Source organism: Bos grunniens, chromosome 12, assembly GCF_055505025.1.
Source record: "Bos grunniens cultivar Pamir isolate PY7600 chromosome 12, Bosgru_T2T1.0, whole genome shotgun sequence".
Classification (NCBI taxonomy): domain Eukaryota; kingdom Metazoa; phylum Chordata; class Mammalia; order Artiodactyla; family Bovidae; genus Bos; species Bos grunniens.
Window position 1 is genome coordinate 19,752,662 of NC_141176.1, and position 22,229 is coordinate 19,774,890.

At 39.5% G+C, this 22,229-nt stretch overlaps 2 protein-coding genes across 11 annotated transcripts in view; both read left to right on the top strand.

Annotated features, from left to right (window-relative positions):
* The first annotated feature begins 2,327 nt into the window (after positions 1-2,327).
* On the top strand, positions 2,328-15,279 carry TRIM13 (tripartite motif containing 13). Of its 3 annotated transcripts, none has more exons than XM_086329137.1 (3): positions 2,328-2,619; positions 3,161-3,272; positions 14,036-15,279. In XM_086329137.1, the coding sequence occupies exon 3, from the start codon at positions 14,041-14,043 to the stop codon at positions 15,262-15,264; it is 1,224 nt and encodes a 407-aa protein (XP_086185263.1). In that variant the 5' UTR covers positions 2,328-2,619; positions 3,161-3,272; positions 14,036-14,040; the 3' UTR covers positions 15,265-15,279. The 3 variants fall into 3 exon arrangements, with proteins under 3 accessions (XP_086185263.1, XP_086185264.1, XP_086185265.1); XM_086329138.1 differs by having other exon boundaries at positions 2,328-2,608; XM_086329139.1 differs by having other exon boundaries at positions 2,497-3,042.
* The window catches only part of KCNRG (potassium channel regulator), a 118,795-nt gene continuing 98,893 nt past the window's right edge, over positions 2,328-22,229 (top strand). For 7 of the 8 annotated variants that reach the window (XR_015137968.1, XR_015137966.1, XR_015137969.1 and 4 more), the window contains exons 1-3: positions 2,328-2,619; positions 3,161-3,272; positions 14,036-17,511. Coding sequence is in view for 4 of the 8 variants with exons in the window: in XM_086329142.1 (XP_086185268.1) it covers positions 16,934-17,511 (578 nt within the window). In the remaining 4 variants the exon portion in view is untranslated. Of the gene's footprint in view, positions 2,620-3,160; positions 3,273-14,035; positions 17,512-21,645; positions 22,048-22,229 lie in introns of those variants that run through there. The other variant, XM_086329140.1, reaches the window with a different exon arrangement.

The window sequence follows — 22,229 nt, forward strand, 5'->3', positions numbered from 1 at the left end:
GTATGCAGGTTTTAATCCAACAGTAATTCTCTTTTTCTAGTAGTACTACATGTAGTGATTGCCTGATTGTCTATTTTACAAAATTAGGACCATGGGAGGGAAAATAGGTTATTCTTCCTTCCCTATTTTTCTACACTTGAGAGTTTAATACACAATGCTTTCATAGTAGTTAATTTTTAAGACAATCAAGCATTTCTACACAGATTTAACCAATGTGTTCATTTACTTGGCCAGAAGTTTATTTATTAATATCTACCACTAACCAGAGAGATTACCTCACAGCTCAGTTGGTAAAGAATCTGCTTGCAATGCAGGAGATCCAGGTTCGATTCCTGGGTGGGAAAAATCCCCTGGAGAAGGAAATGGCAACCCACTCTAATATTCTTGCCTGGAGAATCCCAAGGACAGAGGAGCTTGGTGGGCTACAGTCCATGGGGTCGCAAGAGTCAGAGATGACTTAACGACTAAATCACCACCACCAACCAGATACACATGAGTATCATATAATTACATAAGGATCATTTCTGATTTATGAATTAATAACTTTTCACTCTTTTATCATTTTAATATTAGGGTAATTGAAAATGTTTATACAAACAGGGGTTTTTAAAATAACACTTATTTAGTAGGAGACTGGGATGCAGTTTTCGTACTGACAGTTACCTTGCTATAGAAAGACTGTGTACCTGGAATATGACTTCAGAGACTCAGTTCTGCCTGTTTTTTGTCTTGGAATTATCACTTCATCTGCTTCCTCATCTATAGGTTGCAGATCACAATAGCCATTCCACAGTGTTCTTATGAAGACAAAATGCCATAAATATAGGAACTCTTTGAGAAATGGAGTATTTCCTGCCATATCAATAAACAAGGATGTCACAGTTATCAGTGATTCCAGCCATCCAGGGCAACCAGGAAGGAAAATAATACCTGCTGCAGGGCAGTCATTGGGCTGCAGCTGTTCCCTATGGTGAGCATTGAGAAAAAACAGGATATGGCCCCAGATAGCTGAGATGCATATGAAAAGAATGATTTTCAGTGAGCCCAGACGCTTGCATCTTTTGGTATGTAGAAAACACTAAATTCCTTGGTTTTCTTTAATTCACAACAATTCTTCTGATGTTCAGACTACCTGCCCCTTGTTGCAAATTTCTATAACTTGACCTCCCTACCCTCCCCCACCCCCAGCAGTTCTTTCAGGGTCACTTGAGATGCTGTCTCCCAGGCTTGAAGTCCTAAAAATTCCCACTGAATAAATCATATTTCTCAACTTTCAGATTGTGACTATATTTGACGGCAACATATTCTTCAAAGGCAAAATTGGGTTTAACAGATACACACAAAACTGGGTTTTATGGGACCTAAGCATGGTCAGGAACTGGACATTTTGGAGTGGGGAGGAGCTTTTTATAGCGATTGAGCTAAGTAAGCAGTGTTAGTTACTGGGCCCAAGCACCAACCCTTTTCTCCAGGAATTCTACTTCCAAAGCACAGACTTCCAGTGCACAGACAAACTCAACCCCAGGGGATATTCTGTGATTTTTTTTGTCCTTGCTTCACATCCCTCAAGGCTGCGAGTTTGGGAGAAGCCATTCTTTCACATTTGTAATCTTGTAATTGATCGTTTGAAAGTGCTTAACGCCTTTGCTATTAGACAATGTCCCTATACAGGGGGCTGGACGTCAGAATACTGAGTCAGACTAGCGGCTAATTGTATTTAAGTTCTTTCTCTCCAAAGGAAAGAAAGGACAGTGGTGTTTTCTCTAAAAAGAAACCTTGAATTGGGTCCCTCGTGTTCAGCCTAAAGCCTGCAAAGAAATAGATGGGGAGGACGGGGGCGGCAATAGTTAAGTATTTTGACTGTGCTCTGGCTGGAGCCCTTGGCTACAGCCCTGGCTTTGGTCTCAGCGCAAGTGCCCGTCCCACCCACCCCGGGTTGTGGGGTGCAGGCGGACAGCCGTCTCAGTTTCCCCCAAGCCGCTGAGGCGAGCTTCTGGTCGTGAGAGATGCAGATGAAGCGGTGTGAAGGGTTGGGCTTTTTTTTTTGTTCCTAAAAATGCAACGAACAAAAAAAAAAGTACAACAATCCAAACCCAACCATCTCGTTGTGCGCCGGCTTCCTTCCCAGGCGGCTCCACCGGGGACCACGCCGCCTCCCGTCGCCCGCGCTCGGCCCGGGCCCAGCCCGCGGGTCCGCGCGCTCCGCGTCCCCGGCCCGGCGCCCTGGGCACGGCGCTCCGCGGGCGCGCGCAGCCCTGAGGAAGCGAGAGGAGCGCGCCGCTGGGAGCCCGCCCCTCGGCCCCGCGCGCCGCGCGCCGCACGCGGAGGCGGTTGCAGGCGGCGGTTGGAGATACCGGAAGGGCTCCCGCCTGCCCTCACCCGCGGCCTCCCTCCCCGGGGGAAAGGCGAGCCGCGGAAGGCGGAACAAAGGCGCGGCTCGGCGGGGGAGGCGGACCGAAGTGCCTGGGGAAGGAGGGCGTCGGGGCGGGGCCCGTCGGCGCCGCGAGTCCATTTTGCAGCCGTTCCCGCCTCGTAAACGCGCGGTACCCGCGGCCGGAGGACTGTCCACTGCGCGGCTCCCGGAGGCTCCCCTCCACCGGCCCCGGAGGTCCGAGATAAGTACGCGCTGGCCGGCTTCTCCTGGGGAAGCGGGGTGGGGACTTGCCCTGGCTGGGCGGGCACCTGCGTGCGTGGGGGCTGGCGGAGAGCTCGGTCTGCGCTCTGGTCTCCGCGGAGAGCAGCCGGGCCCGGTTACCAGAGGTGGGGGGAACGGCGTGCGGGTGGGCGGCCGGGGGCCGGGCCAGTGTGGCCGGACTCCAGGAAACCTGCTCCGCTACCAAGCGCTCCTGGCTTCACCGCAGGCTCCTCGGGATCGCCTACAAAAGAAGAGGCGACCATGAACCAGAGTCGGAGCGCGCGACCACCACCCTCTGGCACTGAACGTGGGGAGGCTGCCTGGTGCCGGGGGAGGGCGCCCTAGCCGTGAAGCTCCTTAGCACAAAAGATCGCCAGGCTATCCCAGGCTCATGGCTTTTTCACCAGGTCCTTGCCGGCTGGCTTTATTTGTGGGGGATGATTGAAAAAAAAAGTGAGGGTCAAGACTAAGGATCCTGTGCAGATAAATGCATAACACTCTTCTTTCTTTGTTCTTTCTCTGCAGTAGCCTCGTTTTGATTACCAGTCACGATCTGAAGAAAAAACAAACCAAAACCTGATTGCTTTGCCTTGGGAAACAGTAACCTGACCAATACTCCTGGCTTGCATTGACAGAGGTAAACTACAATACTTTTCCCTACATTAAGCAGAAAAGCACCCAATGTCTTCAGGCCCAGAACCTTTCAAAATCGAACTCTGTTGAGTGTATGTGTTCCCATCCTCATAAATGGTCTTTGTTCTTTTCATATTTTGTCAAAACCCAGAAAAATAGATTAAATACTTAGACACTTTATATGACAGTTATTTGAAACATAATCCAAAGATTTGTATTGTAAAGGAAAAGAGGCTACAACCACTTTTGCTTTTAAATAGGGTTGTTTTTTTTTTTTTTCCACTTCCTGTGTCACTGCTTGGGTTTGTACGATAGGGCTTGAGTTTTCTGACCCTAGAGACCTTTATATAATAGGTATTTTAAAAGCAGAATTTCTTTTACATAGCCAGTCCCTCTGGTAGAACTTGATGGAGTTGTTGATTAATTGGTTATACTTGTGTCTTGAACAGTAAGAAGATCTATTTCTTCATACTCTCCTGTCTTTCCCTAAAAATACTGTCTTTTTTTTTTTGCACCAGCTGACATACTAAGCCTCTCTGGCAAGTCTTTCTGTAACACCAGGTTATTTTTATTCTCTACATGTATTGGTTACCTGGCCCTAACTTCTGCCACAGCTGTTCAGCTATGCCCACAGCTATGCCCATCTCCATCAACGGTGCTTTGCACCTACTATGCTATGTAACACTTTGCCCTCCCTTAAAATTATAGTTCAAAAGAGTCCAACTGTCTTAGACTTTTCTTGGTTTATACACTCATGCTCTAACATAACACTAAATGTGTAGTTATAGTTTTTACAGTATCTACACACATATGTTAATTAAATCACCTTACACTGATGTAGGTCAATAGTTTACAAGATTGTCACACATTACTTAATCTTTCCAAGAACATGAGGTAGGTATTGTAAAAATCCTGATTCCATGAAGGGGAGAACTAGTGCTTGGAAAACTAGGTAGTTAGATGCAGTTTCAGTGCTCTTTACCCTTCTTCACTGGAGAATCTGTTACAACCTACTTTGTAAAAATTATAGCATTTTAGAAGGGATTTAGGGAACTCATGATTAGATGTCTCCATTTAATGAGTGAGGATCCTGAATTCTTGACCCAGTTTTCGGATAGTGCTAAGGTCTCATAATTGGGCAACTCAGGTCCTATGCCTTGCTTGCTGTGTACAGTTGCAGGGTTGGGTGGGGCTCTGTTTTCACTTGTAAAGTTAGGTGTTTAGCTAAATGACTGCCAAGATGTTTTTAAGCCCAGTATTTGTTTTATTCTTATCCCATAACTTTTAGCACCATATACTATGTATTGGTGATATGCAGACACATACTAATATTAACTGCCATAAACTGTTTTATACTTTAAACTTAGGTAGGTATGGTAAAGTATGCCTTTTTCTTCTTTTTGTTTTTTTTTTTTTTAACTAAGTTCTATAAAAGTATGGTTCTGTTGTAAGGTCAGGAACTACTTGGAGAGGTGGAGCACCATCATACATCACTGGTCAGAGTGCAGAAAGTGGTGTACTCTTTTCTAGAGGGAAACTTGGCAGTTTTTTCAGGAGCCTTGAGAATGTTTCTACTCTTTGACTCACCTGACAATACACTTAAAGGAACCATCTAAGGAAATAATTAGAGTGTTGGACTAAGACTTTGCTACATTGTTCATTAAAATGTTATAATCCCCCCAAATTAAACAGTAGGAAATAGCATATCCATAAGATAGATGATCATCTTTTAAAAGAATAGGGGAACAATAGGGGAAATGCAAGTAATAAAATAAGTGGAAAAAGTGGACACAGAGTTATGTTATGCTACCAGTTCTGTTAAAATATGGTGTGCATACACACACAAGATTGGAAGAAATATGCCAAAATAATGTTAGACGAAATACACCAAAATAATAATAATGGTTATTTCTTGGCAATATGACCATGGGTAATTTTTTCCCTATATTTCCTGAATTTTCTGTAATCACAAATTACAATTTTAGAAAAACAAAATCCACTTGTATGGATAACCTCTCCAACATTAGTATGGTGTCAGCTTTCTATGTCCTTTTGTAAGGCATTTATCACATCTTGTATGATAATACCTCTGTAAATGTGCTATATTTTGGAATTTAGGGCAGGAACTGATTTTTTACTTAATATTTCATCTTTTAAAACAGCATTAGATCGTTGGATTATCCATTTTTGTATTCATGAAAGACACTGCTACTGTCATTACCTTGCCTTGAAACTCTTAGGTACTAGAGGAATAGCACCCCTAACAGTTAACCAAAAACAGGTGTCCTTTGACATAGAGAATAGTTACACTCCAGTTAAGCCCTTGAGGGAATCCAAGCAGATTCCCTTAATGTGGATGCTTTCTAATTCATTTGCATTATAGATGTAGATACATTTCTAAGGAAGAGTGGAACTGAAAATTTTTGCCAGTAGTTTAAATCATTGTCTTTCCTGTGGAATAAGCACAAGTGTATCCTATTTGGCAATAGCCTGGCCAACCCTTTAAAATTCCCAGAGGAGCTCTTTCTTTTTTCCCCTGAATATGTGCATATACTGAATAGGAGGGCGGAGTGTCAGCATAGTGGATAGAATATAGCCAACCTGGAAATTGCTTAAAGTTTAGCATAATCAGCTTTCTATTTGAAATATTTTCTAGATGAGTTTTACTTAGAATAAAATGTGTATGTAATTCTACACTGAACAAAGGGAACTTGGTTCAGACCAATTTTATTGGTAGGTAGTACTGATCAGTTAGCCACAAAATAACCCTTTTTCTCTTGGCGCAGTATTACACACTACGTGATTTCACTTACCAGATCTAGCTTGCTGTGTACTGAGTTGACAGTACTTTTCTGAAAGCTGGCATTAACCTCAAATGCAGGGCTAGATAATGAAAACTTTTAGTAGATACCAATCAGTTGGGGATAATAATTTAGGCTAGTGATTGCCAAGTTTGTTGTTGCGAAAGAAGATTTGTTCTAAAATTTTTTCACCTTCATTTAAACCTCTTTACATTTATTTGGGAGAAAAGAAACCAGACACATCTGGTTCATAAAACCTTTGTTGGTAGTCCAATTTAAGTTAATTTTAACTCTTAACAGGTAAAGATAAATAATCTGAATCTGGTTGGTACCAGACTAGGAGAATAATTTAGGCCATATATTATGTTTCCTTGAAATTCAGACCCTCATTTTATTCTAATTGATTTCATCTGGGTGGGAGAGACTGGGATTCCATACCATTAGATGGCCTCATAGATTTCTAAATAGTTGTTCATAAATAGGATAGTGATACCTGATCTAGCTCATAGTCCTAGAACTATTGATTTAATGCTATTGATTAACAGGATTACAGAATAATATCTTGGGTGACTATCACGTAAGAAAGAGAAGGTGTGAGATAAGGAGGGAATAAGAGGAAATCAAAAAGATTATGTTCCTTGAAGTAGAATGGGGAAGATGAGATAAAAGAAGAATAAACAAAGGAGTCAAGGAAAAAGAGTGGCATAGAGAAGAGAATGAAGGAAAGGAAAAAACTAATTTTTTCCAAATTTGTCTGGACTATGAAGGTAATGACCTAGTTTTTGGGTTTTGAGATGTCATCTTAGTCCAAAAACTTGTGAACATTGTGAGTAGGCAGGGCTTCTAAGCTGCTAGACTTTCTGTACTAGGTTTATTTTGCCCTAATCAGGAATCCTATTAGAAATACTGTGGGGGAAATTTTACTTATTATTACTTATTTACTTATTACTGCCACTTGTTCTAGGACAGTGCCAGAAAAGGTATGTCTTATATGGACACAAAGGTAAATTATACGGTGTTTGCAAGGGCCATGTAACAATTAGATAAGCTATTTTAGATACTATACTTGGTATATTAATTTTCATATTCCTTTTTTAAGTTATCAGAAATTTTGTTTTTTTCTTAATCTCACATTATCCTGTTTGGATCATGTTTTGGCACAGTCTCTAAAAGCCAGAATGAAGTGTTAATAACATACTGAAAGAGTACTTAAAAAAAAAACAACTTGGTAAATAGTTTTCATATCTTAGATAACTTTCAAAACAGTTTTTCAATGAGGTTTTACACAGTTTAACATGTGTAAGTGGTTTGTCCAGGGTCATAGATTGAGAGCAAAAATGAGTATGTCAGTCTACTCATAGGCCTGGATCCAGAGATTTCCAATAAGATACTTTTAATTTTATAAAAGATAAAAAAATATTACAGCAGATTAAGCTCTTTATGAGGCTTATCATAGTCAGCTAGTATTTCTAAAGTTTTACCTTTTTAGCACAATATGATTTTCTTATAACTGGTCTCACTGTTGAGTTTTTTTTTCCAACTTTTGTGAAAATTTTCAAATATACTGAAAATTAAAAGTACACTACAATAGATATCCTTACATCCTCCACCTAGACTCAATTATTGTTAATACATCTTCAGTAAGTTTCAAGAAACCATTTAGTGGATCTCTTACTAAATTATCAGTATACTATTTGAAAATAAAATTAACTAGTGGGATTAGAGGACATAAGTTTTTAAAAGGTGAGCTCTTTTATTCTATACTTTGTTCCAAAATAAGGTTGATTGATGATTGGCTGTTTAGTAGAGTTCACATAATTTAGTTTTGTCTGTGAAGTGAGTTTCAGTATTTTCTATCTAGTTACTTGTTAGGTATTTAGATACTGCTTTGAAATCTCTGAATTCAAAGATCAAAGCAGGATGGAAATCAGGTTTAAATTTCTAAGATACAAGGTATAATCTTTTTATTCTCTAATGGGATTTGGGGAAAAAATCATGGCTATTATTTTGAACTTTATATTGTTGTCAACTAATGAAGTGCCAAGATTTAATAGAAAAGGTTCTTTTAATTAAAAGGTTTTATTAAAATTACCTTTTAAGAGTGAATAAAATGAACACCTCTTCATTTATAATCATTTTGAGTTGAGCATATAAAAACAAAAAGGCTTCCAGGAGGGAGAAGTCAACTTTAATTGTGTTTTATGACTCCTTTCCCTTGGGTTGTGTTAGTCTAAAGCCGTGTCCAACTCTGCGACCTCATGGACTGTAGCTGCCAGGCTCCTCTGTCCATGGGATCCTCCAGGCAAGAGTGCTGGAGTGGGTACCCATTCCCTTCTCCAGGGGATCTTCCCAGCCCAGGGATCGAACCTGGGTTTCCTACATTGTAGGCAGATTCTTTACTGTCTGAGCCATCAGGGAAGCTTGTAACTGTTAGCTTTTCTATCTTTTAAAAGTATTCTGGTTGGTGTATTAAAGACTCTTGTTGCTATTAATATATACCTACTCAAGGTAGTATTGATCAAACAGTTTTTATAGTCTTCCTTGAGTGGATATTTTGAAAGTTTGCTTAAAAATAAATCTGTGGTGGTGTTATACAACTGCACTTGTCAATACTCATAGAATTATGTACAAAAAGGAGTTTTATTCTCCATAAATTAAAAAGTATATTTTAAAGTATAAATATAGTAGACAAATGAAGTTGAAAACCAGAGGAGGTGGTAGGTAACTAGTTATATACTCAGCTACTTTCTTTGTTGGTATAGAACTTGGGAGATTTTTAGGAATTCCTTGGCAGTGTGATGATTAGGACTCTGCGATTTCCTTACTACAGGCCCAGGTTCAATTCCTAGTCAGGGAACTAAGATCCCACAAGCTGTGTGGAGCAGCCAAAATAAACAACTTGGGAAGTTTTTAATTCAAAAGAAGAAATGAATCTTGGAAAACTTGTTTGCCTTTATATACTTAGTTTGAGATTGGTTAAGTTGAAATTTTATGACTGGTGAACAAAAATTTTGTTCACATAATAAAGTTTCTTAACATCTATATTTGTCCCCCTAAAAGGGGGATGTATATTTTAGTTTTGTCAAAGAAGTAAGCTCAGGTGATTTATTTAGATTTTTATGTGTTAGCACACTTTTAAGAAAAGAAGCTGTAAGTTCCTTTACTGTTAAGCATACCCTTCTCTTAGTTAGGCTAAAAACCTTATTGTTTTCCTTTAAAACTTTAAAGGCAACAAACTTGCCATGGTTTCTTGGGTTGTTAGGCTAATATATCTCAGTTTCCTCTGAAAGTCAGCTAGGGAATTGCTCACAGAGTTTTGACATAAGGTTTTGAGTATAAAGCTAAGACAATAAAATTGTTTTAATGTGGATTAAAATGAAAATCTTTAAATTATGAACTAAAATTTATAAGTTGTATCACTAAAAGTGAAATAACAGGTTCTATTATGGTTTTGATGCAATTTTTTTAGAAAAGGGACTTTCCAAATAACGTTTTTCTCTGGTTCATTTTAAGAGCTGTAAATTGATTATGGCTTTGGGATGACTATTATTTCTAAATTTTCCTGTGTGTGACATTTTCCTTTTTTCTTTTTGATCATACTTGGAAGTTTCTTTGTCTTGGGTCTCTTTTTCTCCTTCTCATGACAAAACTTGGTATCCTTTGTTCTTCCTTTTAGTTATTTAACATGCTTAGATAGGATTCTCTGGAAATATTAACCTGGCAAGGAAAAGTAAATTAGGTTTACTTTATTGAATGCTGCCGCCGCTACTTTCCTGTTTCTACTGCGTACTCCAAAATATAATTCTAGGTGAAACATGTTAGAGAGCAGGGGAGGTGATGGAACCAGGACTAGTGGTGGAGGGTCATGAAGTTTTCTTTCTTTGCTCTAAAGAGAGTGTTTTATAACTGCTTGATAACCTTTCAGCACACTGACCTCAGTCTCTGAAGCCATTCTCTTTCCAGTGCTTTTCGAAGATGATTTGTCATGTCACAAAAGATTTTTCAGAAAAATAAGCTCATCACCATTTTTGCCATGTAACACTACATTCTGACAGAATACTCTACTTTAGTTCTACATTGTTGTTTAGTTGCTAAGTTGTGCCTGACTCTGCGACCCCATGGACTGTAGGCCACCAGGCACCTCTATCCATTGGATTTCACAGGCAAGAATACTGGAGTGGGTTGCCATTTCCTTCTCCAGGGGATCTTCCCGACCGAGATCAAACCATTGAGCCACCAAGGAAGCCCCAGTTCCACATATATATGTATTATACAAATATCTCTTACAACCGAAGACCATAAACCAATTAGTCCTGCAAGTTCAGCTTATTTTTTAAGTCTTCTACATTGTAGGTCCAATTGTGATTCTTAAAATTACTGTCAAAAGTGTTTACTTACTTTTGGTTATAAGATGACATAGAGATTCAGATCAGATCAGATCAGCCGCTCAGTCGTGTCTGACTCTTTGCGACCCCATGAATCGCAGCACGCCAGGCCTCCCTGTCCATCACCAACTCCCGGAGTTCACCCAGACTCAAGTCCATCGAGTCAGTGATGCCATCCAGCCATCTCATCCTCTGTCATCCCCTTCTCCTGCCCCCAATCCCTCCCAGCATCAGAGTCTTTTCCAATGAGTCAACTCTTCGCATGAGGTGGCCAAAGTACTGGAGTTTCAGCTTTAGCATCATTCCTTCCAAAAAAATCCCAGGGCTGATCTCCTTCAGAATGGACTGGTTGGATCTCCTTGCAGTCCAAGGGACTCTCAAGAGTCTTCTCCAACACCACAGTTCAAAAGCATCAATTCTTCAGCGCTCAGCCTTCTTCACAGTCCAACTGTCACATCCATACATGACCACTGGAAAAACCATAGCCTTGACTAGACGAACCTTTGTTGGCAAAGTAATGTCTCTGCTTTTGAATATGCTGTCTAGGTTGGTCATAACTTTCCTTCCAAGGAGTAAGCGTCTTTTGATTTCATGGCTGCAATCACCATCTGCAGTGATTTTGGAGCCCAAAAAAATAAAGTCTGACACTGTTTGCACTGTTTCCCCATCTATTTCCCATGAAGTGATGGGACCGGATGCCATGATCTTCGTTTTCTGAATGTTGAGCTTTAAGCCAACTTTTTCACTCTCCACTTTCACCTTCATCAAGAGGATTTTTAGTTCCTCTTCACTTTCTGCCATAAGGGTGGTGTCATCTGCATATCTGAGGTTATTGATATTTCTCCCAGCAGTCTTGATTCCAGCTTGTGTTTCTTCCAGTCCAGCGTTTCTCATGATGTACTCTGCATATAAGTTAAATAAACAGGGTGACAATATACAGCCTTGACGTACTCCTTTTCCTATCTGGAACCAGTCTGTTGTTCCATGTCCAGTTCTAACTGTTGCTTCCTGACCTGCATACAGATTTCTCAAGAGGCAGATCAGGTGGTCTGGTATTCCCATCTCTTTCAGAATTTTCCACAGTTTATTGTGATCCACACAGTCAAAGGCTTTGGCATAGTCAATAAAGCAGAAATAGATGTTTTTCTGTAACTCTCTTGCTTTTTCCATGATCCAGTGGATGTTGGCAATTTGATCTCTGGTTCCTCGACATAGAAATTAGTAGACCCTATTTTATTTATTTATTATTCATAAATTGTACATTACTTTGGTGGTAATGTGATAAATACTGAAGGATATATTTATCTTAGTGAACTGAATGGGGACATATTTAGTGCTATTTTTGTTTCTAAAACTTTAGGGATAAAAGTTTTAAAATATACATTTTAAAAGAATAAACTTGAAATGAGAATTAGTATTCTCTAGTTCAAAGGTCTCAAATATTTTGGTCTCAGGACCCCTTTACACTTGAAAGCTGAGGCTCCCAAGAACTTTTATTTACATGTGTATTTGAAATTAAAACTGAGAAAAAAATTTAAGGTAATTCATTTAAAATGACAATAAACCTATCACATGTTAACATAAGTAATTTGTGAAAAATAACTTTTCAGAACAATTGTGAGAAGGGTGGCCTTGGTTTACATATTTAGAGATCTCTGTCAAGAATCGCCATTTAGTAGACAACAACAGGAATCTTTTCTGTATCTCTGCATTACATCTATTACAATCAGTTATTTTGGTTGAAATACACAAAGAAAATCCCAATTTGGCTTGGGACAGATACGTAGTTGGTGAAAGGAGGAATATTTTAATGCCCTTTTCGGAAAACTATCACTCTTCTTTGATACTATACCAAAACTCAACAAGTGGTAGTTTGTTAATAGTTGGTTGAAGTATGAAATCTGAAATCATATTTTTTTTAACATATTGGTCTTTTGATCTTTTACCCAGGCATGACCTGTAACATGCATTGGTGATTTGAACCAGTTAATTCGCTGTGTAATGTAGATCTCCAATGCACGCACGCACGCTAAGTAGCTTCAGTTGTGTCTGACTCTGTGCGACCCTATGGACAGCAGCCCACCAGGCTCCTCCATCCACAGGATTCTCTAGGCAAGAACAGTGGAGTGGGTTGCCGTTTCCTTCTCCAGTAGATCTCCAAACAGCGACATATTTCATTATACAAAGATCTCTGTCGTAAAACAATACGCATGTTAATATTACCAGTTGTTTCATTGGAAAAGTCTTTAATTAATGGTAAACTGTCAAGCTCTTAAGTGGCAACTATGTTTGCCAAAATCCAGTTTTCACTTAAAAATTCAACTTTTTATCATTGGCGAGAAACTGTCATTTGTTTCCCTTGAAGTGATGGGCTCATTTTGTTTGTTTTCAGAAAAATGTCTGCCAGATAGTCTCCACACCCACAGTTTGTCATTCATTGTTTCAAGTATAAAAATGGCGTTCCCTGGAAAAAGCAGCTGATTAGCTTGTGGCTAAATTGCCTAATTGCTTTTGCTTCAGACAGTATCTGCTGGTATGCAATAGAAATACTTTGTGGTTACTTCATATTTTGTTACATGAAAGATTTAAAAAGACATGTACATAAATTTAGTACAATGAATAATTTTTACCGTTTCATCAAGAATATTCTAAACTGAAACTGGCTGCCCTCACCTTTGCCCCAGCTGTGGGTGTGTGGTGGTGAAGAATACATTAGGAATCCAGTTTGGGGCTACTTGTGGTCTTGTTTGGTTCTTGCTAAGGCCACAGCTGTGTCTGCTTACCATTGCTTTTTTAACAGCACAGTGTCAACACTGTGCCAAAGGTAAATAGCATCTCAGTATTACTATGAAAATAGTATTGTCCTCACAGGTGCCCTGGAAGAGCCTTAGGGTCGCCCAGGTTTCTCCCCACTGCACCTTGAGAACTGATTGCTCCAGACAGTGCAGACAGCTTTGATTACTGTCCCAGTGGTTTTAAAAAATATCCATTTAGTTCTCTAGGGAAGAATGAATTGCAGCTCTCTCATTTTATGTTTTTACCCCTGATTTTAATAATTGTAATCTTGCCTTTGAAATAGGAAAATGTGCCAGTTTTTAATAAAAGTCTCTGTGAGAGAACATGCTTGGATTTATATCTCTGCTTCTTTCTTTAAATAGCATACCATTTTATAATTGTGGGCCCAGACTAAAGAGCTCATTCTGCTCAGACACTGAGTGGCTTTGTTTCTGACAGCTAGTAGTCAGCTCTGTTTTAAAACAAGCATTTGGGCCCTGCTGGCTCAACTTGCAGTTGTCCCAGTCCTCGCCCTGTCTCAGCCAATGCCTGTTGTTGGAAAGCCCACACAAAGGCCTTGTGTGCAGGGAGCCCCACTGATAAGGAGTGTGTTCTAGTCCCAGCAGATGAAATCTGCTTTGGTGTGCATTCCCGTCCCAAATTTCTCTTATTTTCTTTGCTTGACCAGTTATTTCTGTGACAAGAGCATTTTTTAATGGCTGTGAAGATAGTTTCTTCTAATTATTTCATAGTCCAAATGGAGGGGATTCCCAGTGTAAAATAAAATGTTTCTCTCTCTCTGGTAGATGTGATGGAGCTGCTTGAAGAAGACCTCACGTGCCCAATCTGTTGCAGTCTGTTTGATGATCCCCGAGTTTTGCCTTGCTCACACAACTTTTGCAAAAAGTGCTTAGAAGGGATCTTAGAGGGGAATGTGCGGAATTCCCTGTGGAGATCCTCTCCATTTAAGTGCCCCACGTGCCGGAAGGAAACTTCAGCGACGGGAGTCAACAGCCTGCAGGTTAATTACTCCCTGAAGGGTATTGTGGAAAAGTATAACAAGATTAAGGTCTCTCCCAAAATGCCAGTGTGCAAAGGACACTTGGGACAGCCTCTCAACATTTTCTGCCTGACTGACATGCAGCTGATCTGTGGCATCTGTGCGACTCGGGGTGAGCACACCAAGCACGTCTTCTGTTCTATCGAAGATGCCTACGCTCAGGAAAGGGACGCCTTTGAGTCCCTCTTCCAGAGCTTTGAGACCTGGCGTCGGGGAGATGCCCTTTCTCGCTTGGATACCTTGGAAACTAGCAAAAGGAAGTCTCTACAGTTGCTGACTAAAGATTCGGATAAAGTGAAGGAGTTTTTTGAGAAGTTACAATACACGTTAGATCAGAAGAAGAATGAAATCCTGTCTGACTTTGAGACCATGAAACTTGCAGTGATGCAGGCCTATGACCCAGAGATCAACAAACTCAACACCATCTTGCAGGAACAGCGAATGGCCTTTAACATTGCTGAGGCTTTCAAAGATGTGTCAGAACCCATCATATTTCTGCAGCAGATGCAGGAGTTCAGGGAGAAAATAAAAGTCATCAAGGAAACTCCTTTGCCTCCCTCAAATTTGCCCTCAAGCCCTTTGATGAAGAACTTTGATACCAGTCAGTGGGAAGACATAAAACTAGTGGACGTGGATAAACTTTCCTTGCCTCAAGATACTGGCACGTTCATTAGCAAGATTCCCTGGAGACTTTATCCGTTATTTGTGGTGGTCATTCTGCTTGGCCTTCTCATTTTCTTCAGTCCCACCATGTTCCTAGAATGGTCTCTATTTGATGAAATCGCAACTTGGAAAGATAATCTTTCAAACTTTAGTTCCTACCTGACTAGATCAGCTGATTTTGTAGAACAATCAGTTTTTTACTGGGAACAGTTGACAGATGGGCTTTTCATTTTCAGTGAAAGATTGAAGAGTTTTACTTTGGTGGTGCTGAACAATGTGGCAGAATTTGTGTGCAAATATAAACTATTATAAAATCTGTTTCAAGTACATAGTTCTGTGTCTTTTGTTAGAAATTTGTTAGAATAGAGTGGTAGTTCAGATTTGGTTAAAATTCCAGTCAGATATCGCCCTCTAAAAATATTCCTTTCAAAAATAATGTCTTATACATGTTGAAATTAGGTAGCATAAAGATAAAAGTGAAATTTAATAGTTTAGTCTCCAGCCCTCCTTCCTTTTTAAGGTGCTTTTGAAATTAGCATCCTATCCCCAGTATCGGTTATGTTTGTGCTATGAAAGGAGGGGGTAAGAGAGTACATGATTTAATACTGTATTGATGAGGTAGTGTAATGATTGTTTTTAAGCATGTAATAAAGACTACTCTTGTAAAACAACTCTTTTTTGTTTTTTGAGAGTGAACATTCTTTAAAAAAGGAATAAGATAAGATGGATTGAATTTGCAGCTTTTTCTGCAGACGGTTGATTTCCTTTTTCAATACAATGTAAATCTCATGTAAACAAAAACTGGCATTTTCTTATGCTAAGCTGACATTTTTAGGAGGGTGGAGATTTATTTCAGTTTGCCTTTTATCTGCTTTTAGGTTTTGTAAATTTATCACCAAAGGAATTTGGTGGTAAACTACAGAAGTGTTAGTGACTGTGTAAGACAAGGCATGGGTTAAAAAGAACACATGGCAAAAGCAGGAAGTGGGAAGGCCTCCTTTTTACTGGCAACTAAGTGTTGTTCCAAAATATAATGGCAACTGTACAACCAACCAGTCCACTTGTTTAAAGAACTTCAGTGAGACTCACTTGACAGTAGATGAAGCAGTCTATCAGCTATTACAAAGTAAACCAGCTCAACACTAGTACTATCCTGGCTGCTCACATGAGGTAAAGATGCCCTATCTCCCACAGAAGAAAAATACGTAATTTTTCTCACCTTGTTTAGGCTTCAGATGAAAACAGGAAGTGACTTAGAACCTCTTTCAGTCAAACTTATTTCTGTCAAGGGGCAAGACATTCCTTGACAGCCCAGAGGGTGTTCACCCCAGTACATTAATTTGGTTAAGAGGAGGTAATACAAGCAGGGATGGGCAAAAAAGGTGGCAACTAAATTTCAAGTACAGAAGAATCTTTGCAGTTATGAGAAGAGGAGTCACCTTCAGCTGCTGATTGAGGTAATGACTGCCTCATCCCCAACGGTCAATCTAGAATTTAGCCACTAAATTTCTACAGGGGTCGTAAGAAATTAAGATGTTTCTCTATAAAGTGTCTCTGCCATGAGGACTCGAGTAGATACGCGGTGTGGAGAGGCTGAATGGTTTTCTGGTTCCAGAATATATTTGAATACATATTTATAAGAGGTTTTTATGAAGGATTTTTCTTTTTAGATGGGATACTGTACCTGTCCCCTGTTCTCAGGCCAATTGGCAGTTTCCTTGAACTATCCAGTTTCTCATCTGTTGCTTTTTCACTTTGTATACTGCAGGTTCCCAAGCAACTCTCAAATTTGTAAACACGGCTATGGACACACTATTTGCTTTAACAGTAGTTACCTGGAAATTTAGGTCTCTGTTTCTGTTATTTTCCCCTCCCCTGGATTTCTTAATCATATATAACTAACATTGTGGTTAAGGTTGATTTACAGGTTCCTAAGGCTGTGTCTGATGGTTTGTGGCCTTCACTTGGAAGCAAGAGAAGAATGAGTGGTCAGGAACTGGTCACTTTGAACGTGGGAGGGAAGGTATTCACCACACAGTCTTCCACCTTACAGCAGTTTCCTGGCTCTCGGTTGATGAGAATGTTAGACGGCAGAGACAAAGAATTCAAGATGGTTGATGGCCAGATTTTTGTGGACAGAGATGGTGTTTTATTTAGTTTCATCTTAGATTTTTTGAGAACTCAGCAACTTCTACTACCCACTGACTTTTCAGACCATCTTAGACTTCAGAGAGAGGCTCTATTCTATGAACTCAATCCTCTGGTGGACCTCTTAAACCAAGAACACAAGTTACAGCCAAGACCTGCTCTTGTGGAGGTACATTTCCTAAGCCGAAATACTCAGGCTTTCTTCAGGGTGTTTGGCTCTTGCAGCAAAACAATTGAGATGCTAACTGGGAGGATTACAGTGTTTATAGAACAACCTTCCGCACCAGCCTCAAGTAGTAACTCTTTCCCTCAGATGACCTTACTTCCACTGCCTCCACAAAGACCATCTTACCATGACCTGGTTTTCCAATGCGGCTCTGACAGCACTACTGACAACCAAACAAGAATCAGGTATTTTGTACTTTGAAGCCTCTGTTCTATAGCAGTTCCTAATGTTTCTCCTCAAAACTGAAATTTTCTCATGCCTGAATTTTCTTAGAAAAAATGATGACTGAAAATAATTTTTTTTGGAGTAGGGGAGGGAATCAGTAGAGTTGGGTGGAATGACCAGATAATTATTGTCCAGATTGGGGTACTTTTCAGAGTGAAAGAAAGAATTGTTATTACATGGGACAACAGGAATAAATCAAAGTAGTTCAGGGAAAACTGGGTCTATGGTCATTCAAGTTGTAGGAGGAAATAATTTTCATAGATTATGTTCCACCCCCATGGAATGAGATGCCTTTTTCTATCCTACGGGTTTCTTTTGGTTGCTGGCGTATAGTAAAGGCTCAACAGTTTGTCTTGATTTCCTTACACTCTATGTGTATTTGTTCTTTCAGCCGTTCTGATTTGGCTACTAATTTTTCTCTATTTCACTTTATTTCTTAAACACCATTAAGGCAGATATATCCCATGGCAAATCTGGTCTCCTGTTACATCGTTGGCACTCTTGCACAACTCAAAATATTGGGATAGGCTGTCAGTATATTAAGGATAGTTGCTTCTGAGTCAGTTATTCACTTTCTCCCCCTGTTATTCTTGGCTGGACCCTCAGGCTGCTTTTCACTCTACTGTCACGGACACGTCTTTTCCCCCTTAAAAATGTCTTAATGTGGTCCCACTATTATTTTACTAACTGTGAAAGCTGGCTTGAATTTTCAGGAGGGAGAAAAAGTCTGTATATGTTCTTTACTGATAGTATTTAAATAAAATATACTTTTTTGGGGGTAAAGGTAGATATTTTGGGATATTAACTTTTGCAGTAGACACCAGGAATGAACGTTTACCTCTCCCACAACATACCCCAGGGTCCTGCATACCAGCTTAAAAACCCTGGGCAGTATGACAGTTCTTAAGTTTTCACACTTTATAATCTATTTTTCATGAAATGTCATTTTGGGGAAAGGGATCCAGTTAAATTAACATGCTGATTGTGGAGAAAACCTAAGACGCTATCTTCACCTCAAAATGTTTTAAGATAGCTCTGTGCACAATTGGTAGGACACTAAAATAAACAAAAGGGGAATTACCAGTTTTTATTTAAAAATTTGTGTGATTAAGATCTTTGGGGATCCCTTTCTAAAAAGTTAAAAACATAAGGAAAAATGGTATAATTGATTTCAAGAAGAAACATGCAAAGTAAGAAGATATCCTGGAAATACTAAATGATCTTTAAAAACTACACATTTGGAGAAAATGTAATCTTGAAATTAATCTTTTTGTAATCTTGAAAAACAAACTCAAGTTGGGATATTTGTGTGTGTACAGTGACAGTAGTTTCCCTTCTCGTTTAGTGTTTGTTTTACAAATCAGATTTTTTTCATCTTAATAAGAGAATGGCATTATACTTAAATTCCAAAATAGATAACTCTAAAACTAGAAGCGATTTTTAAAATTAGATTTTTAAATGCATCACCATATTTGGTATTCTTTTCAGTGTTTGAAGTTTAGAATTTTTTCAGCTGATAAGTAGTTTGTGATTTTTTTTTCTGTAACTACAATTTCAAAGTAGAGGTAGATAACCCAGGATTGAAGGCAGGAGGAGAAGGGGACAACAGAGGATGAGATGGTTAAATGGCATCACTGACTCGCACATGAGTTTGAGCAAGCTCCAGCCGTTGGTGATGGACGGGGACCCCTGGCTGCAGTGCTGCAGTCCATGGGGTCGCAAAGAGTTGGACACAACTGACTGAACTGAACTGAACCGAACCGAACCGAGATAACCCAAATCTGGTGACATTATTGGGAGTTTACGTCATCAGATGAAAATTCTTGGTCTTAAGAGGCCCACCTTAGGTATATCCCACTTAGCTGGCAATCATTTTTATTTCCTGCTCACTCCTTGGTCTGAATATGTCCATTCAGACGTTCTTTTTGAAGGTGAAAAGTGGAGAAGTAAGCCTGAATGGCTCCTCAGAGCCTGATATATCATCCAGCTGTTCAGTTATGTTCTACTAATATGATTTATCACTTTGAGGTCTTGGTAACCTAGCAAGTTGCTCAGTTATTATCTCTTAAGTTCATAGTACTAAAAATATTTGGCATGCATCTTGCAGAGGGCCATTCATGATACCACATTATCAAGCTCAAGTTATGGTCACAGGACTCTAGAGTTTTGGTAGCATATTCTATCTGTTTTTTCCTTTTTAAACTAGCTCAAATGGAGACGCGTAGTTGCCTTTTAAGTTTTTAAAAGAAGTTTTGATTTTCCATTTCTCATTAGTTTCTTTTCTCTTTTTCTTGTGCCTTGAAATCTTCCATTTCTCAACTTGGCATCTTAGGGAATCTGATATTTAGGCCCAGTGATTTCTTGCAAGTACATTCCACTTGGCTCAGTGATAAACCCGCCTACCAATTCAGGGGACGTGAGTTCGATCCCTGGGTCAGGAAGATCCCCTGGAGAAGGAAATGGCAACCCACTCCAGTATTCTTGTTTGGAAAATCCCATGGACTGAGGAGCCTGGAGGGCTACAGTACATGGGGTTGCAAAAGAGTTGGGCACAACTTAGAAACTGAACAACAATACTACTTGCATCTTAATTTTGTCAGATGTTCTGTAACATTTTTTCTTTGACAAATGTTTCTAGGCTCTACAATCAAGATCTGGGGCTTGTGGGTAGATGAAATCATTTACTAATGTTAAAAATTTGCTGTATTAAACATAAACATTTTTTGGGTATGTACTTTGTAGTTTCATAATTCTTACATTATTGAATTCTTTTGTCTAGAACGAGTTTCTAAATGTGAACTACAGTAACCAGTCTATCAATCATAATTAAAAGGAGGCTAGCGGTGTCCCCAAGGCTCTTTTTATCCCATAAAACCACAGACAGTTTAGGTGGCAGCCTGGAACTAATTTAAGTTAGCCTTTTTTTTTTCCCCCACATTTCATAAACAAATGGTGGGAGGACAGTTCAGTCGCTCAGTCGTGTCCTACTCTTTGTGAACCCATGGACTGCAGCATGCCAGGCTTCCCTGTCCATCACCAACTCCTGGAGCTTGTTCAGACTCATGTCATGTGGGAGGACACAAAGACATAAAAAACATCCTGGATGGTAGATAAGGGGCAATATAGCTGTATCTTTGTGGATATGTTATGTTGACATTATTAAAGCAACGTATTATTATGTTGACATTATTAAAGAAATCTTCCCTGGTGGCTTAGATGCTAAAGAATCTGCCTGCAGTGCACGACACCCAGTTTGATTCCTGGGTTGGGACGATCCCCTGGAGGAGGTCATGGCAACCCACTCCAGAATTCTTGCCTGGAGAATCCCCATGGACAGAGGAGCCTGGCAGGCTATAGTCCATGGGGTCACAATGAGTCAGACATGACTGAGCAACTAAGCACAGCACAATCTGAAAGTTAAGGTATATATTTTTTCTTGATTTATGTGTATTGATTTTATTGAATTTTCTAGGAAATAGGAAGTTTTGTCACTTTGACTTTAGAGTCCTTTTAGATCCTTTGTTTTGCTCTTCAACTATGGATAGTTATTGAGAAAAATTGACAATAAAATCTTGACATTTAATATCTGCAAAACCTCACCTGAAAAAATGCTTTCGATAACAGAAAGTCACAGGAGAAAATTTGTAATGTCAGTGCTGATAATGAGTAAAATTAAATCTAGGGGGAAACTGTAAAAGGATCAAGTATTCATCAAAATGATTGAATCAATTAATTAAATTAAACAATATTTAGCAAGTCAAAAAGAAAAACTGGAAATAGTTAAATTATATAACAATCAAAAGCTAATTTAATTGTTTGATGAAATTGTTTGCTCCAGGAAATAATTGCGTAGTGAGACTTCATCAGTGTTAGCTATATTCCTAAATGTGGAATTAAAATGACTTTGGAGATTACAGTAGGGTCTCTGTTTTCAGTAGCCTGAAATTACTGGCTTAGATTTATAAATGAAGTCTTTAAAAAAACCTGATAAAAGTGGTATTATGCCTTTATTTGAAGTTATAAATCAAACATATATTTAGTTTTGCTAGTTATTAAAGGGATATTTCATAACTGAACATTTTTGTGTGTCCTAGGTATATCTCCATAAAACCTGATAACCGAAAACTGGCCAACGGAACTAATGTTCTTGGCTTACTGATTGACACTTTACTGATGGAAGGCTTCCATCTGGTCGGCACCAGAACAGTATCCTCTGAAGACAGAACTGAATGCTATAGTTTCGAAAGGATAAAAAAGCCTGACGCTCTTGCCATGAACAAAACACTGAAATCAGAGACTACCCTCATGCCAGAGCAATAGCCATCTTCCTGTTTGGAAATTCCATATATAGGGAACATATGTTAGTCAAATATGTGCTCAGTCTATCTTTCTGGCCTTCCACCAAGCCATCTTTGGGCAAGCGTACCTTAATGCTCAAGCCACACTGACTACCTGCTGCTCTCTAAACAACATGGTGCAGTTGGTGCTTTGGTGAATGTTCTTTCTACCGTCAGTGCCTCTTTTCCCTTTCTCTTCTTCATGAACACATAAAGCATTCAAGAAGGGGCTATTGAGGGACTTCCCTGGTGGTCCAGTGGTTAAGAATTCGCCTGCCAATGCAGGGGACATGGGTTTGATCCCTGGTTCCGGAAGATCCCATATGTCATAGAGCAACTAA

Bases quoted from the DNA above. Each gene is read 5' to 3' on its own strand.
- TRIM13 (XM_086329137.1), top strand. From the start codon at position 14,041: ATGGAGCTGCTTGAAGAAGACCTCACGTGCCCAATCTGTTGCAGTCTG.